Consider the following 15,865-nt stretch of genomic DNA (forward strand, 5'->3'; position numbering starts at 1 on the left):
ATTTTGTCTAAATGATTGCAATTTATCAAGGGATGCTGCAGCACCTCCAGGACTCCTCCTTTCCACGGTTATTCCTGCATGAAGTGGAAATTACTGTTGTTTTGTAACACATTTCGAAACTATAGTCTACATTGTTAGTTTACAAAGAATCCAATGACAATGAAAACATAGTCTAATTCATGGAATACAACCTTAGTTGTTATAATCGGGTTAGGGTAAAATAATAAGCTGATTGTACATGTATACATACTATTGTGTTATCAATTCCATTTCATTTTGTTGGCCACAGTACTTTTTCCATGTAGGCCTACTATTTCAATATGAAACAAATGTGTTTCTCTTTGCATGTCTTGTCGCGTGTCTACTGTATAATTCAAGTATAGTCTACCGCTATGTCTTAATGCACAGGGTCCCATCCCAGGCAGGACTCCCAATAGCCACTGCTCCAATCAGAAGGCAGCTATTCTGCAAGGAGTCAATTTGCCTTGAGCCTTTCTTCTCTTGAGAAGCTTTGAGAAGGGGACTTGCAGAGTTTGGACAAGAGCTCCCGACACGGCAGCTGAGCTGAGCTCCTTCATAACTTCAGAACAAGAGTGTGAGAAACTCAGAAGGTCCAAAAGGGCGGCGGAGGTCACATTGAAGGGAGCGAGAGCATCTTTGACAGCATCTAAACTTTTCCACCGTTTTTCTCCTTTAAAAAAAAGGAAGACAATATTGGCTTTTTCATCACTATCTTGTTACTGTTTTTAGCGAGCCAATGTCTCTCCGTTTACCTCAAGATTCATCCTGAGGTTCTGAGCGGAGACACAAACTATTACAACTTTGTTGGCGACACGTCATAGACCGTTCGGTCTGAAAATGGGCATCAAGCGTGTGCCATTGTTGCTTGTGCAGGTACTTCTCCTGGTGGCTGTGTCCTCCGGGCAGAACACGGGGACCGAGGGGACAAAAGAGGAGATCCCAGAAGGAGCGTCCACCCTGGCGTTCGTCTTTGATGTCACCGGTTCCATGTACGATGATCTCGTGCAGGTTATTGAAGGGGCATCCAAGATTTTGGAAATGTCGCAGAGTAGAACAAAGAGACCCCTCTACAACTATGCATTGGTTCCCTTCCACGACCCGGGTAAGAAAAGCTGGGTTGATCTGCAATCATTAAAACATGTAATATAAATAGGAATGATTTATGATGTGTACATGAAGAACATGCTCTCTCTGTCTCATCTGAATAATACCTTTCTCTTTGCAACTGTTTGCTGTGCAATGGCACGTTGGTTAATAATATACAATATCGTTGTGCATTTCATTTACACGCTTTTGTGAACGATTTTTTTACGCAACGAAGTATTTGCAATTCTCTGCTATTGTAAGTGGTACAATACAGCTGTTTTGTATGTGTACATATAGGCCTAGTCTAACCTACACGAATAGACCTGCTTTGGAACAAAAACAGACATCGTCGTCAGAAACGTGAGAAATGTAATAGTTTACCCACACTCTGGGCTCTGAATGCGTAATGTCTTCACACGTCAGCGCAGGCGGCATCGGGTCACTGTCTCCCTGTCGCCGCACACAGATGTTCAGCTCCGCATTCACTATCATTAGCATTCCGTTTGAGTTAGTGTGTTTAGGGCGATTACCTTTCAGGTACAAAATCACACTCTAATGTGGCAGCCCTACCTTGTGTTTACTGTGAAAAGTGTAAAAATTAGACACGGAAGAAGCCAGTGTCATGTAGTCAGAGGAATAGATGCGAGTTGACAGGGCATTGAACTCTGCACACATACTTCACACCAACTAATTGTCTATATGACATATCCATATATATTAGACACTTTTGGGGGGGGATCCTAACACTGAGTGAGGTTTATTTTCCAAAAACAGAGGGCAAAGAGTGTTAGCGTATGTTTGAGTCTGTCATTATGAGCTGTGAATAGGGAGAACCATTCACTCATCTAGCTGGTACATCGTCAACAAAAGCCGTTGTCAGGGACTTGTGTTGTGTGATGGGGGCCTTAGTGGGGGGTGGGGGCTCAGTCAACAACACAGTGGCCAGCAAACAGTCCATAACGTGAGGGGCTGCTGTGAGTGCTTGGGTGAGAGAGCTTGTTAAAGACAGAAAGGGAGAGGATGAAGCGAGAGAGACAGAGAGAGAGATAGTTAAAGAGAGAGAGAGAGAGAGAGAGAGAAAGAGAGAGAGAGAGAAAGAAAGAGAGACAGAGAGAAAGGCAGAGAGAGAGAGAGAAAGAAAGAGAGACAGAGAGAAAGGCAGAGAGAGAGCATTTCGTTTTCCAGACCTCTAATACACCAAACCTGGATCTGACATAGAAATTGTTTCTGGACCTTCTGTGCCAAATAGATTTTCCATCCTGCTATCCTCCTCTGAGAGCACAGGAATGTCTTTCAAGATGCACACACACAATATCTGGTTATCGTTTCAGAGCATCATCATCCTACTGTTACTAAACCAACCAACTGACAGAGAGGAGATAGAGAGAGAGAGAGAGAGAGAGAGAGAGAGGAGAGAGAGAGAGAGAGAGAGAGAGATAGAGAGAGAGATAGAGAGGAGAGATAGAGAGGAGAGAGAGAGGAAAGAGAAGCGAGAGAGGAGAGAGAATAGAGATAGAGAGATAGACGAGAGAGAGAGAGATAGAGAGAGAGAGAGCGGGGATCCGTGGTGACTGAGAGCAGTATTCCAGATGTGTGTTGCTCCTATGCTTAAATCAGCATGTCAAATTCTTTAAGCATTTTTGTATAACGCCTCAATCGAGCCTCTGGGCCAAGACAAATAAATAGTTGAAAGTGAGGTATGCACAGAATATACAAATATTCCAAATGACTGATTCAATTAGTGCGTGCCTTTGAAGAACAACTGAACCTCTGGTCCTTTTCCATACGACTGATGAAGTATGAGGCAGTCATCAAATAACACACACTCCATTAGGTTGTATAGCCAGGGTTGGGTAAATTACTTTTTAAATGTAATCCGTTACAATTACTAATTACCTGTCCAAAAAATGATCAGTAAATAAACTTTAGGATTACCCAAACTCAGGAAAGTAATCTGGTTACTTTTGGATTACTTTCCCCTTAAGAGGCATTAGAAGAAGACAAAAGGGATCTGTCAAACACATTAGGTTTATCATTATAGTGGTCTCTGACTTGTGGTCCGACTTGCTAACTTGCGCCTGTTTTCAATGCTGAATTGAATATCATTGAGAAAACCGTAAGGTGTCATAATATATATTATTTTCTGAATTTAAAGTAATCCAAGAAGTAGTCATCAGTTACTCCCCAACCCTGAATATAGGCTTGTACAGACGGTACTCTATAAGGTGTAAACCAGTTGTATTGCAAAGGTTAAAATAAGCCTATACTAACTAGGTTTCTAGGGAATATTTGTGGCTATTTCTGAGCACAGAGCGAGAGAGAGAGAGAGAGAGAGAGAGAGAGAGAGAGATTTTCCTGTCTGTGTTGTATGCTGGGGGCCTACGGGGGAGAGAGAATAAGCTCCAAACCTATTGGGAAAGTGACACATTTTGTTGTTTTGTCTCTGTACTCCAGCACTTTGGATTGTAAATGATACAATGACTATGAGGTTAAAGTGCAGAGTGTCAACTTTAATTTGAAGGTATTTTCATCCATATCTGGTGAACCGTTTAGAAATTACAACACTTTTTGTACATAGTCCCCCCATTTTAGGTGACCGAAAGTTATGGGACAAATTCACTGATGTGTATTAAACTAATCAATGTTGGATGCATTTGCTGTTTCAGATTATTTTGTGTCCAATACAAATTACTGGTAAATCATGTATTGTGTCATTTTGGAGTCACTTTTATGTAAATAAGAATAGAATATGTTTCGAAACACTTTTACATTAATGTGCATGCTACCATGATTACAGAGCACAGGAGGTTGGTGGCACCTTAATTGAGGAGGATGGGCTTGTGGTTATGAGTTGTCCTCCCCTCAGCAGCCTCCACTGTTATAGATAGTCCTGAATCGTGAATAATGATGAGTGAGAAAGTTACAGATGCATAAATATCATACCCCCAAGAAATGCAAACCCAAGGTGCTGGAGTACTGAGCAAAAACAACTAAAAATGTGTCACTGTCCCAATGCTTTTGGAGCTGACTGTATGTCCTTCACTGCCAACACAGACGCCCACCATGCCTGTAAACTTATGCCCTACTTGTGTTTGACATTTCATCCCCATCCCACTGAAGAGACACAGCTTTATTTTTACAGGGTTTCTTATTCGGAAGTGGTTCCAGGTGGATGTGCATACATTTTCTCTGTTTTCCATCCTACTCGCTGATAAGGAAGTGCCTCCTGTTTGATTTGGCTGTCTTTGAATCGGAGCCCAGAGCCCCCACTATTTACAGTGCAATCTGCCACAGTAAACATGGGACTGGAGGGTGTGTGTGTGGTGGGGGTGCTGAGATATTGGGGTCAAATTTGTGTGTGAAGAACACTCAGGAAGCCCCCCTTGATTCCACCCTGCAGAGAGAGAGAGAGAGAGAGAGAGAGAGAGGGAGAGAGAGAGAGAGAGAGCGAGAGAGAGATGTTGTTTTGTGTCTTCTCACTTTTGTTTATTATCTATTTCACTTGCTTTGGCATTGTAAACACATGTTTCCCATGCCATTAAAGCCCTTTGAATTGAATTGAATTGAGAGGGAGAGAGACAGAGAGAGAGAGAGAGAGAGGAAGAGAACGAGAGAGACGAGAGGGAGAGACAGGGAGACAGAACATACTTCTCAAGTCATTTGACTGAAGCAGAGGGGTTGTGTTTATACAGGCCTTAGGAGAGAGCTGTTTCCACTGTTAGAATGCTGCTGATACAGTACAGTGGCGGAAGGCTTGTGTCAGAGATTCATTGTAGCATTACCACTTCGACACTTCCACTCTGGCAGTGGACTCTTTCAAAACAAGGTGCCAATGAGGCTCACTTACAGTGATACGGAGGAAACATACAATAGTATACAGAACAGATACAGGACGTTCCTCTGTGTGTGTGTGTGTGTGTGTGTGTGTGTGTGTGTGTGTGTGTGTGTGTGTGTGTGTGTGTGTGTGTACGTGTGTGTGTGTATGTGTGTGTGTGTGTGTACGTGTGTGTGTGAGTGTGTATTAGGTGTTGTGATGACCAGAGATCTACAGGTCTATAATGTGAACAGGGTGCTGGACCCTGTGTTGCCTGTAGTTAGATGCTGGACCCTGTGTTTCCTGTAGTTGGGTGCTGGACCCTGTGTTTCCTGTAGTTGGGTGCTGGACCCTGTGTTGCCTGTAGTTGGGTGCTGGACTCTGTGTTGCCTGTAGTTGGGTGCTGGACCATGTGATGCCTGTAGGTGCTGGACCCTGTGTTGCCTGTAGGTGGATTCTGGACCCTGTGTTGCTGGACTCTGTGTTGCCTGTAGTTGGGTGATAGACCCTGTGTTGCCTGTAGTTGGGTGATGGACCCTGTGATGCCTGTAGGTGCTGGACCCTGTGTTGCCTGTAGTTGGGTGCTGGACTCTGTGTTGCCTGTAGTTGGGTGCTGGACCCTGTGATGCCTGTAGGTGCTGGACCCTGTGTTGCCTGTGGGTGGGTGCTGGACCCTGTGATGCCTGTAGGTGCTGGACCCTGTGTTGCCTGTAGGTGGATTCTGGACCCTGTGTTGCTGGACTCTGTGTTGCCTGTAGTTGGGTGATAGACCCTGTGTTGCCTGTAGTTGGGTGATGGACCCTGTGATGCCTGTAGGTGCTGGACCCTGTGTTGCCTGTAGTTGGGTGCTGGACTCTGTGTTGCCTGTAGTTGGGTGCTGGACCCTGTGATGCCTGTAGTTGGGTGCTGGACCCTGTGTTGCCTGTGGGTGGGTGCTGGACCCTGTGATGCCTGTAGGTGCTGGACTCTGTGTTGCCTGTAGTTAGATGCTGGACCCTGTGTTTCCTGTAGTTGGGTGCTGGAACCTGTCTTTCCTGCAGTTGGGTGCTGGACCCTGTGTTGCCTGCAGTTGGGTGCTGGACCCTGTGATGCCTGTAGGTGCTGGACCCTGTGTTACCTGTAGTTGGGTGCTGGACTCTGTTTTGCCTGTAGTTGGGTGCTGGACTCTGTGTTGCCTGTAGTTGTGTGCTGGACTCTGTGTTGCCTGTAGTTGGGTGCTGGACTCTGTGTTGCCTGTAGTTGGGTGCTGGACTCTGTGTTGCCTGTAGTTGGGTGCTGGACCCTGTGTTTCCTGTAGTTGGGTGCTGGACCCTGTGTTGCCTGTAGTTGGGTGCTGGACCCTGTGTTTCCTGTAGTTGGGTGCTGGACCCTGTGTTTCCTGTAGTTGGGTGCTGGACCCTGTGTTGCCTGTAGTTAGATGCTGGACCCTGTGTTGCCTGTAGTTAGATGCTGGACCCTGTAGTTGGGTGCTGGACCCTGTCTTTCCTGTAGTTGGGTGCTGGACCCTGTGTTGCCTGTAGTTGGGTGCTGGACCCTGTGTTTCCTGTAGTTGGGTGCTGGACCCTGTGTTGCCTGTAGTTGGGTGCTGGACCCTGTATTGTCTGTAGTTGGGTGCTGGACCCTGTGTTTCCTGTAGTTGGGTGCTGGACTGCTACTCTGATGCTGCTAGCTGGCGGTGGAATCATCAGAGAGGTGATGATGGTGTAGATGAACGAGCATCAGCTGGTGCTGGGGACTCCTTTGTAAAGTAGTATCCATCCCTTTTTTCTCCTCTCACGGTTTTTTCTTCTCCTTTTTCTTTGTTGGAGTGGCATCATTTTCTGTCTGAAAACCGCCCCGCCCGTGTGAGATTACAAGCGTCTATGCATGTTGCTGGACAGAGTCAATAATGATGCCACTAAGTAGGAATTCCGAGGTGAGGCGGTGGAGGGGGTTTGAGGTTGAAAATGGTAGTGAGGCAGTCGAGGAGGAGTGTGGCAGGGGACAGTTCACCTCTCCTGTTTCATCTTTGTAACGACCTGCCTGGAATATGAAAATAGCCTTTCATTTTTAGGAGTGCTTGACTCGTGCACATTTTTTCTCTATACCTCAGGAGTTGTGAGAGCAATAGTTTAAAACTCCACTTAGCGTCTTTGTAGTTTTCCTACAAGGTTTCCCCCTGGGCTTTCATCTGGGAAAGTTTAGAATACCTCAGGGCTTGTTTGGAAGCACTTCTAAACAACACCTTCATTTGTGTTACTGTTTCAGCAGTTTGTAGACCAAGAGCTGTAGTCTAGGTAGGTTTACACTGGTCTAAGTTTAATGTCACTTTGGAACATCATGCAGACTTGTTGTGTTTTCTACATAAACCAGCCATGTCTCCATCCTCACGGTCTCTGTGTTTTCTCCTGCAACCTGGGCTGTATACTCTCGGGCTGTGTCCCAAATCGCACCATATTCCGTAGTGCACTACTTTTGACCAACGCACTTCATAGGTTATATGGTTCCATTTGGGACACAGCCTCTGTCTCATCTGGAGCTTCTGAGAGTTGGTCTGTCCTGATTGTGACCTGGCGGGGGTGGTGATTCCATTCTCTGTCTGTCTGTGCTCTCTGCTTTGTAATGATTGGATAATGGGATATCATCTGACCTCTGGTGACCGGTGCAAATTTGTGATGTCACAGCCTCCCTCAGGTCACTGTCTGTGTGCCTGTGTGTGAAAGAAGGCCTGAACTTGATACGGTGGTGCCAGCTGAGTGGAGTGACTGGGTCTAGGAGGGAGGGAAGGGAGAAGGGGGGGGAGTGTATCCATGTCTGGCAGTGATTTTCAAGTTTCTTGTAGAGGGAGAAAATAGAGATCAAATAGGTAGAGACATTTAGCTACACAATGATGCTCTGCTTACAGGGAGGTTGATTACAGGTTGATTACAGGTTGAACAGGCTTGCTGGACCCAACATTGGAAAAAATTTCCAGTCCATGTTCCAACCATTTTAGCCATTTCCAGCCACTTTCAGCCATGCTAATCTTTAGGTTAATAGTAGTGAGGTTTTGTTGTTACCCAAATGGCCTGCCGTCTAAAGGCGTCCACATGCTTCCCAGCCGGAACAGTTCGGAAGAGTTTATGCATATATTGTGACAACATTCTTTTGTGATGATATTTTGGACACCAGTGTGGGTTTTTTCGGCTGTTCGGGCACACAATTTTTTTTCTGGAGTCAAGCCAACAACAACAACAGCAGCAAGCAGGACTCACACAATATTCTCCTAACAACCCACAGGGCAGACATCCCAATCATTCGCAAAAGGAAGCGACGGAGAGGACGAAGAGCCGGATGCCTCGTCCGGACCTGCAGAAGACAACTAGGAAAGCTAACGTTACCGTCAATATTACTTGCCAACGTGCAATCATTGGACAATAAACTAGACGAGGTAAGATCACGAATATCCTACCAACGGGACATAAAAAACTGTAATATCCTATGTTTCACGGAATCGTGGCTGAATTATGACATGGATATTCAGCTAGCGGGATATATGCTGCACCGGCAAGATAGAACAGCACACTCCGGTAAGACGAGGGGGGGCGGTCTGTGCATATTTGTAAACAACAGCTGGTGCACAAAATCTAAGGAAGTCTCAAGATTTTGCTCGCCTGAAGTTGAGTATATTGTGATAAACTGCAGGCCACAGTACTTGCCTAGACAGTTCTCAGCTATACTTTTTGTGGCTATTTATTTACCACCAGACGGATGCTGGCACTATAAGACCTCACTCAGTCAGCTGTATAAGGCAATAAGTAAACAGGAAACCACTCACCCAGAGGTGGCGCTCCTAGTGGCCGGAGACTTTAATGCAGGGAAACTTAAATCAGTTCCATCAACATGTTAAATGTGCAACCAGAGGGAAAACAATTCTAGATCACCTGTACTCCACACCCAGAGACACGTACAAAGCTCACCCTCACCATCCATTTGGTAAATCCGACCACAACTCTATCCTCCTGATTCCTGCTTACAAGCAAAAATTAAACAGGAAGCACCAGTGACTCGGGTCAAACAAACTGGAACAAACTGGAACATGTTCCGGGATTCTTCCGATGGCATTGAGGAGTACACCACATCAGTCACTGGCTTTATCAATAAGTGCATCGAGGACGTCGTCCCCACCGTGACTGTACGTACATGCCCCAACCAGAAGCCATGGATTACAGGCAACATTCACACTGAGCTAAAGGGTAGAGCTGCCGCTTTCAAGGTGCAGGACTCTAACACGGAAGCTTACAAAAAATCCCGCTATGCCGTGCGACAAACCATCAAACAGGCAAAGCGTCAATACAGTTCTAAGATTGAATCATAGTACACCGGCTCCGATGCTTGTCGGATGTGGCAGGGCCTGCAAACTATTACAGACTACAAAGGGAAGCACAGCCGCGAGCTGCCCAGTGACACGAGCCTACCAGACGAGCTAAATCACTTCTATGCTCGCTTTGAGGCAAGCAACACTGAGGCATGCATGAGAGCCTCAGCTGTTTCAGACGACTGTGTGATCATGCTCTCCGTAGCCGACGTGAGTAAGACCTTTAAACAGGTCAACATACACAAGGCTGCGGGGCCAGACGGATTACCAGGACGTGTGCTCGGGGCATGTGCTGACCAACTGGCAGGTTGGCAACAAAGGCAACCTGCCTAAATGACTACAGACCATTAGCAGTCACGTCCGTAGCCATTAAGTGCTTTGAAAGGCTGGTAATGGTTCACATCAACACCATTATCCCAGAAATCCTAGACCCACTCCAATTTGCATACCGCCTAAACAGATCCACAGATGATGCAATATCTATTGCACTCCACACTGCCCTTTCCCACCTGGACAAAAGGAACACCTATGTGATAATGCTGTTCATTGACTGCAGCTCAGCGTTCAACACCATAGTACCCTCAAAGCTCATCATTAAGCTAAGGATCATGGGACTAAACACCTTCCTCTGCAACTGGATCCTGGACTTCTTGAAGGGCCGCCCCAGGTGGTAAGGGTAGGTAACAACACATCTGCCACGCTGATCCTCAATACTGGAGCTCCCCAGGGGTGCATGCCCAGTCCCCTCCTGTACTCCCTGTTCACCCACGACTGCATGGCCAGGCACGACTCCAACACCATCATTAAGTTTGCTGACGACACAACATTGGTAGGCCTGATCACCGACAACGACGAGACAGCCTATAGGGAGGAAGTCAGAAACCTGGCCGGGTGGTGCCAGAATAACAACCTATCCCTCAAAGTAACCAAGACTAAGGAGATGATTGTGGACTACAGGAAAAGGAATACCGAGCACGTCCCCATTCTCATCGACGGGCTGTAGTGGAGCAGGTTGAGAGCTTCAAATTCCTTGGTGTCCACATCAACAACAAACTAGATTGGTCCAAACACACCAAGACAGTCGTGAAGAGGGCACGACAAAGCCTATTCCCCCTCAGGAGACTAAAAAGATTTGGCTTTGGTCCTGAGATCCTCAAAAGGTTCTACAGCTGCAACATTAAGAGTATGCATCTGGTTGCATCACTGCCTGGTACGGCAATTGCTCGGCCTCCGACCGCAAGGCACTTCAGAGGGTAGTGCGTACGGCCCAGTACATTACTGGGGCAAAGCTGTCTGCCATCCAGGACCTCTACACCAGGCGGTGTCAGAGGAAGGCCCTGAAAATTGTCAAAGACCCCAGCCACCCCAGTCATAGACTGTTCTCTCTACTACCGCATGGCAAGCGCTACCGGAGTGCCAAGTCTAGGACGAAAAGGATCTCAACAGTTTTTACCCCCAAGCCATAAGACTCCTGAACAGGTAACCAAATGGTTACCCGGACTATTTGCATTGTGTTCCTCCCCCCAACCCCTCTTTTACGCTGCTGCTACTCTCTGTTTATCTTATATGCATAGTCACTTTAACTATACATTCATGTACATACTACCTAAATGGCCCAACCAACCAGTGCTCCCGCACATTGGCTAACCAGGCTATCTGCATTGTGTCCCACCACCCGCCAACCCCTCTTTTTACGCTTCTGCTACTCTCTGTTCATCATATATGCACAGTCACTTTAACGATACCTACGTGTACATACTACCTCAATAAGCCTGACTAACAGGTGTCTGTATATCGCCTTGCTACTCTTTTTTCAAATGCCTTTCTACTGTTGTTTTATTTCTTTACTTACCTACACACACACACACACACACACCTTTTTTTTTGGCACCATTGGTTAGAGCCTGTAAGTAAGCATTTCACTGTAAGGTTTACACCTGTTGTATTTGGCGCACGTGACAAATCAACTTTGATTTGATTTGATTTGAAGCCGAAGTCTACGCCCCTTCATCTGTGATTGGTTCACATTAGGGATTCTTCAATACGTTTTTGTTGTCATTCAATGAGAGACGACTCGTTTTCATGCACATTTTTTCATTGAGAAATACTGCACCAAAGATCCTAGGTCAAATTGTTAGATCTCCTCGGCAAAAACGTCAAAATTAATGACAGATTTCTTGAGTTATCCTAAAATCAATTAAAGCATGCTGACGCCTTTAGCCAGGTCTCCCCTTGAAAGAGGTCTGCTGACATTAGCGGGAGAACCTGGCTAAATAAAGTGTATACAAAAAAATCTACAAAAAAGCAGAATAATCATAAACCCATGAAAGATAGTAGCTGTAGTTTCACCTCATTGATCAACTTCCTCTTGGTTCAGTGTTCACATTTTCCTGTTACTGTCAACCAGTTAATCCAGATACACCCAAACAGCTGTGTTGATGTGTGACTTAGATGTGACAAGGTGAGCTTAAAAGTGAACCGTTGAACGTGACGTCAGAGGAATCCAACCCTCGAACTCTGCCTTCTTTTGACGAAACATGAATTGTGTTGCATAAAGGCATGTTTTGCTGCTTGTCTGAGGGCTGTGAGGTCAGTTGTGTTAACTAACTGTCTTGGCATGACATGCCTACACTGCTGAAAAAAACCTGCATACACCAGACCGTTGTGTTTTGGAAACTTTGGTGCTGTTACGCTGGTGACCAGTATATGCTGGTATGCTAGTGATGCTGATATGCTGGTGACCACCTTATACTGGTAGGCTGGTGATGCTGTTATGCTCGTGACCAGTTTATGCTGGTATGCTAGTGATGCTGGTATGCTGATGACCAGCGTACCAGCATTTGTTGATCACCAGCAAAACCAGTGTTTAATTATTTAAGACAATAGAATACAGAAATCATAAGGCCTTACTTTGAGGGCCTAGTTTTCCCTAATACAGTGGCCACATCAGGCCTGCAAGTCACATTATTCTGGCTTGTAAAGGGATATTTAATTCCTATTGGAATCCAGCCAGAGAGTGGGGATGTCCAACAATTTGAACTTGTATTCACCCTCAATCTTCATTCAAAAGGACTGCCAGGGTTAGAAAGATGAATAAATAAGACTACCTAAACCACCAAAACAGTAAAGGGTGCAAGAAGTCCAACTAAGATTGGATTAGTTTAGAAAAATGTATGTTATTTATCTTTGTGTAGCATAAGATTTATGAATCAATCAAAAACACAGGTATTAAAACAAACCGTAGAATTGCAACTGAGCATGCAGAGAAATATAATGGCCGTGGTTAGATGGATCGAGAAATATAATGGGCGTGGTTAGATGGATCGAGAAATAGATAGAGAGAGAGATGGAGAGAGAGAGAGATAGATGAGATAGATAGAGAGAGAGAGAGAGAGAGAGAGAGAGATAGATGAGATAGATAGAGAGAGAGAGAGAGATCGAGGGATAGATAGATGAGAAAGATAGAGAGAGAGCTAGATCTAGGGATAGATGGATAGATGTGCGCTGAGAGTCGGGAAGCATGTTCAGGGAGCGTATCATTTAATAAACAAATGAACAAAGCAAGAAACACGAACAGCGCACAGACATGAAACAGAAACAATGACACCTGGGGAAGGAACCAAAGGGAGTGACATATAAAGGGCAGGTAATCAAGGAGGTGATGGAGTCCAGGTGAGTGTCATAATGCACTGATGCGCGTAACGATGGTGACAGGTGTGCGCCATAACGAGCAGCCTGGTGACCTAGAGGCCGGGGAGAGAGCATACGTGACAGTATCCCCTCCTCAGCGCGGGAGCCTGATGAGCCGGCTGAGACCTCCCCGGGCTGCCTTGGTCGAGGCATAGGAGCCTCTCGAGCCAGCTGAGGCAACGGGAGCCTCTCGAGCCAGCTGAGGCAACGGGAGCCTCTCGAGCCAGCTGAGGCAACGGGAGCCTCTCGAGCCAGCTGAGGCAACGGGAGCCTCTCGAGCCAGCTGAGGCAACGGGAGCCTCTCGAGCCAGCTGAGGCAACGGGAGCCTCTCGAGCCAGCTGAGACAACGGGAGCCTCTCGAGCCAGCTGAGGCAACGGGAGCCTCTCGAGCCAGCTGAGGCAACGGGAGCCTCTCGAGCCAGCTGAGGCAACGGGAGCCTCTCGAGCCAGCTGAGGCAACGGGAGCCTCTCGAGCCAGCTGAGGCAACGGGAACCTCTCGAGCCAGCTGAGGCAACGGGAGCCTCTCGAGCCAGCTGAGGCAACGGGAGCCTATCGAGCCAGCTGAGGCAACGGGAGCCTATCGAGCCAGCTGAGGCAACGGGAGCCTATCGATCCAGCTGAGACAACGGGAGCCTCTCGAGCCAGCTGAGGCAACGGGAGCCTCTCGAGCCAGCTGAGGCAACGGGAGCCTCTCGATCCAGCTGAGGCAACGGGAGCCTATCGATCCAGCTGAGGCATGGGAGCCTATTGATCCAGCTGAGGCATGGGAGCCTATTGATCCAGCTGAGGCATGGGAGCCTATCGATCCAGCTGAGGCATGGGAGCCTATCGATCCAGCTGAGGCATGGAAATCCGACAAACCGGCTGAAGCCTCCTAGGTAGCTCCGATTCTGATTCCCGGACCCAACATCACCTCCAAAACAAAAACACTCCGTGTGCCCTGGGAGTCGGGAAGCAAATTTAATGAACAAAACAAGAAACCCGAACAACGCAGAGACAGGAAACAGAAACAATGACACCTGGGGAAGGAACCAAAGGGAGTGACATATAAAGGGCAGGTAATCAAGGAGGTGATGGAGTCCAGGTGAGTGTCATAATGCACTGATGCGCGTAACGATGGTGACAGGTGTGCACCATAACGAGCAGCCTGGTGACCTAGAGGCCGGAGAGGGAGCACACGTGACAGACAGAGATAGCGAGATAGAGAGTCAGATAGTCAATAGATCATGCTAGTCAGAAGATGTGAGGTAGCCTAGTGGTTAGAGAGGCAAGCCACCAACCGGAGGAAAGCCACTTCAAATCCTAGCAAGATGTGAGCTGGTATTAAAACCTAAATGCCGTTGTGCCCTTGAGCAAGGTACTTAACCCCTCAGAACATCAGCTCTCAGTGTGGCAGCCCTCAGCACCTCTCTCAAACTATAACTCTATGTATGTGTCACGGTCTTCCTCCTCTTCATCTGAAGAGGAGAGGCGAGAAGGATCAGAGGACCAATATGGGGCGTGGTATGTGTTCATAGTGAATTTTAATAAAGAAAACACTGAACACTGAAACACTATACAAAAACAATAAACCAATGACGACCGTGAAGCTACAAATAAGACCTGCTGACACAAGCCACTAACATAGACAATCACCCACAAACAAACAGTGCAACCCAGGCTACCTAAGTATGATTCTCAATCAGAGACAACTAATGACACCTGCCTCTGATTGAGAACCATACTAGGCCGAAACATACAAATCCCCAAATCATAGAAAATCAAACATAGACTGCCCACCCAACTCACGCCCTGACCATACTAAATAAATACAAAACAAAGGAAATAAAGGTCAGAACGTGACAGTATGTGTGTCTTTTGGAGGTTTTGAGTTAAAAGCAGAAGTCACTTTTCAGTTGGACGTTGTGTGTAATTGACCAATTAAGTGATCTTAATCTTGAGCAGCTGGACCAGTTTGGTCACCAGCTCGACCAGCTACTGGGCCAGCCTAACTAGCTAGACCAGCATGGACCAGCTTGAAATTTATGCTGGACTAATCAGTTTTTTTCCCCAGCAGGGTGAACAACTCAGTCAGTGAGGTTGCAGAACCACACTGCACTGTATTCTGTCTGATGACCCTAGATAGGAGAGTCATTGCTACAGGAAGGATGACTCTTATATCGTCTCCCTGTTGGAAAATGGATGAATGATTAAAGAATTGAATGAATTGTAGCATGTATTCTCTGTTCTAGGCCATCCCCTCAGACCTTGGCAGTGCCACAGAATGAGAAGAGACAGCTAGCTAGCTGCCAAGCACTGTGGTACTCAACTCAACCCCTAGGCAGGTAGCCTAGTGGTTAGAGTTTTGGGCCAGTAGCTGAAAGGTTGCTGTATTGAATCTCCGAGCTGACAAGGTATAAATCTGTTGTTCTGCCCCTGAACAAGGCAGTCAACCCACTGTTCCCCGGTAGGCCGTCATTGTAAATAAGAATTTGTTTTTAACAGACTTGCCTAGTTAAATAAAGAATAATAATTTAAATCCTGCTGCATGCAGAGATCCATAATAACAGGCAAGGACCCCTGGATGAACACACTAACCCTATCAGAGCTTTCCAAACTCAGCTTTTTAACAGTCAAATTAGAACCTATTACACTAAAAGATCGTCTAGACGCTCGTTATTAGGGAAAAGGTTATTTACGCACGATTTTGGTACAGCTTAATTTTATTATATCGTGTTTTAAATCATAGTTTGGATCCAGTCTGGAAAGCTCATTTGGAGGATATTAGATATACTCTCTGTCCGTGCCAAAGGCTAATGATCATTCCCATGGTTTGGGATGACGCAACATCAGGTTTGTTTTTCCCAGAAGCACATTTTTCCCTCTACCTTGTAAGCCATTCATGTACAATTGAATGAAAACATGTCTAAGGCTTCA

At 46.4% G+C, this 15,865-nt stretch overlaps 1 protein-coding gene across 4 annotated transcripts in view; it reads left to right on the plus strand.

Annotated features, from left to right (window-relative positions):
- Positions 1-493: 493 nt before the first annotated feature.
- Positions 494-15,865, plus strand: part of hmcn1 (hemicentin 1) — a 223,525-nt gene continuing 208,153 nt past the window's right edge. For all 4 annotated transcript variants that reach the window (XM_036978737.1, XM_036978740.1, XM_036978739.1 and 1 more), the window contains exon 1: positions 494-1,123. In XM_036978737.1, the coding sequence (XP_036834632.1) occupies positions 859-1,123 (265 nt within the window). In that variant the 5' untranslated portion in view covers positions 494-858. The remainder of the gene's footprint in view (positions 1,124-15,865) is intronic.

Source organism: Oncorhynchus mykiss, chromosome 5, assembly GCF_013265735.2.
Source record: "Oncorhynchus mykiss isolate Arlee chromosome 5, USDA_OmykA_1.1, whole genome shotgun sequence".
NCBI classification, from domain to species: domain Eukaryota; kingdom Metazoa; phylum Chordata; class Actinopteri; order Salmoniformes; family Salmonidae; genus Oncorhynchus; species Oncorhynchus mykiss.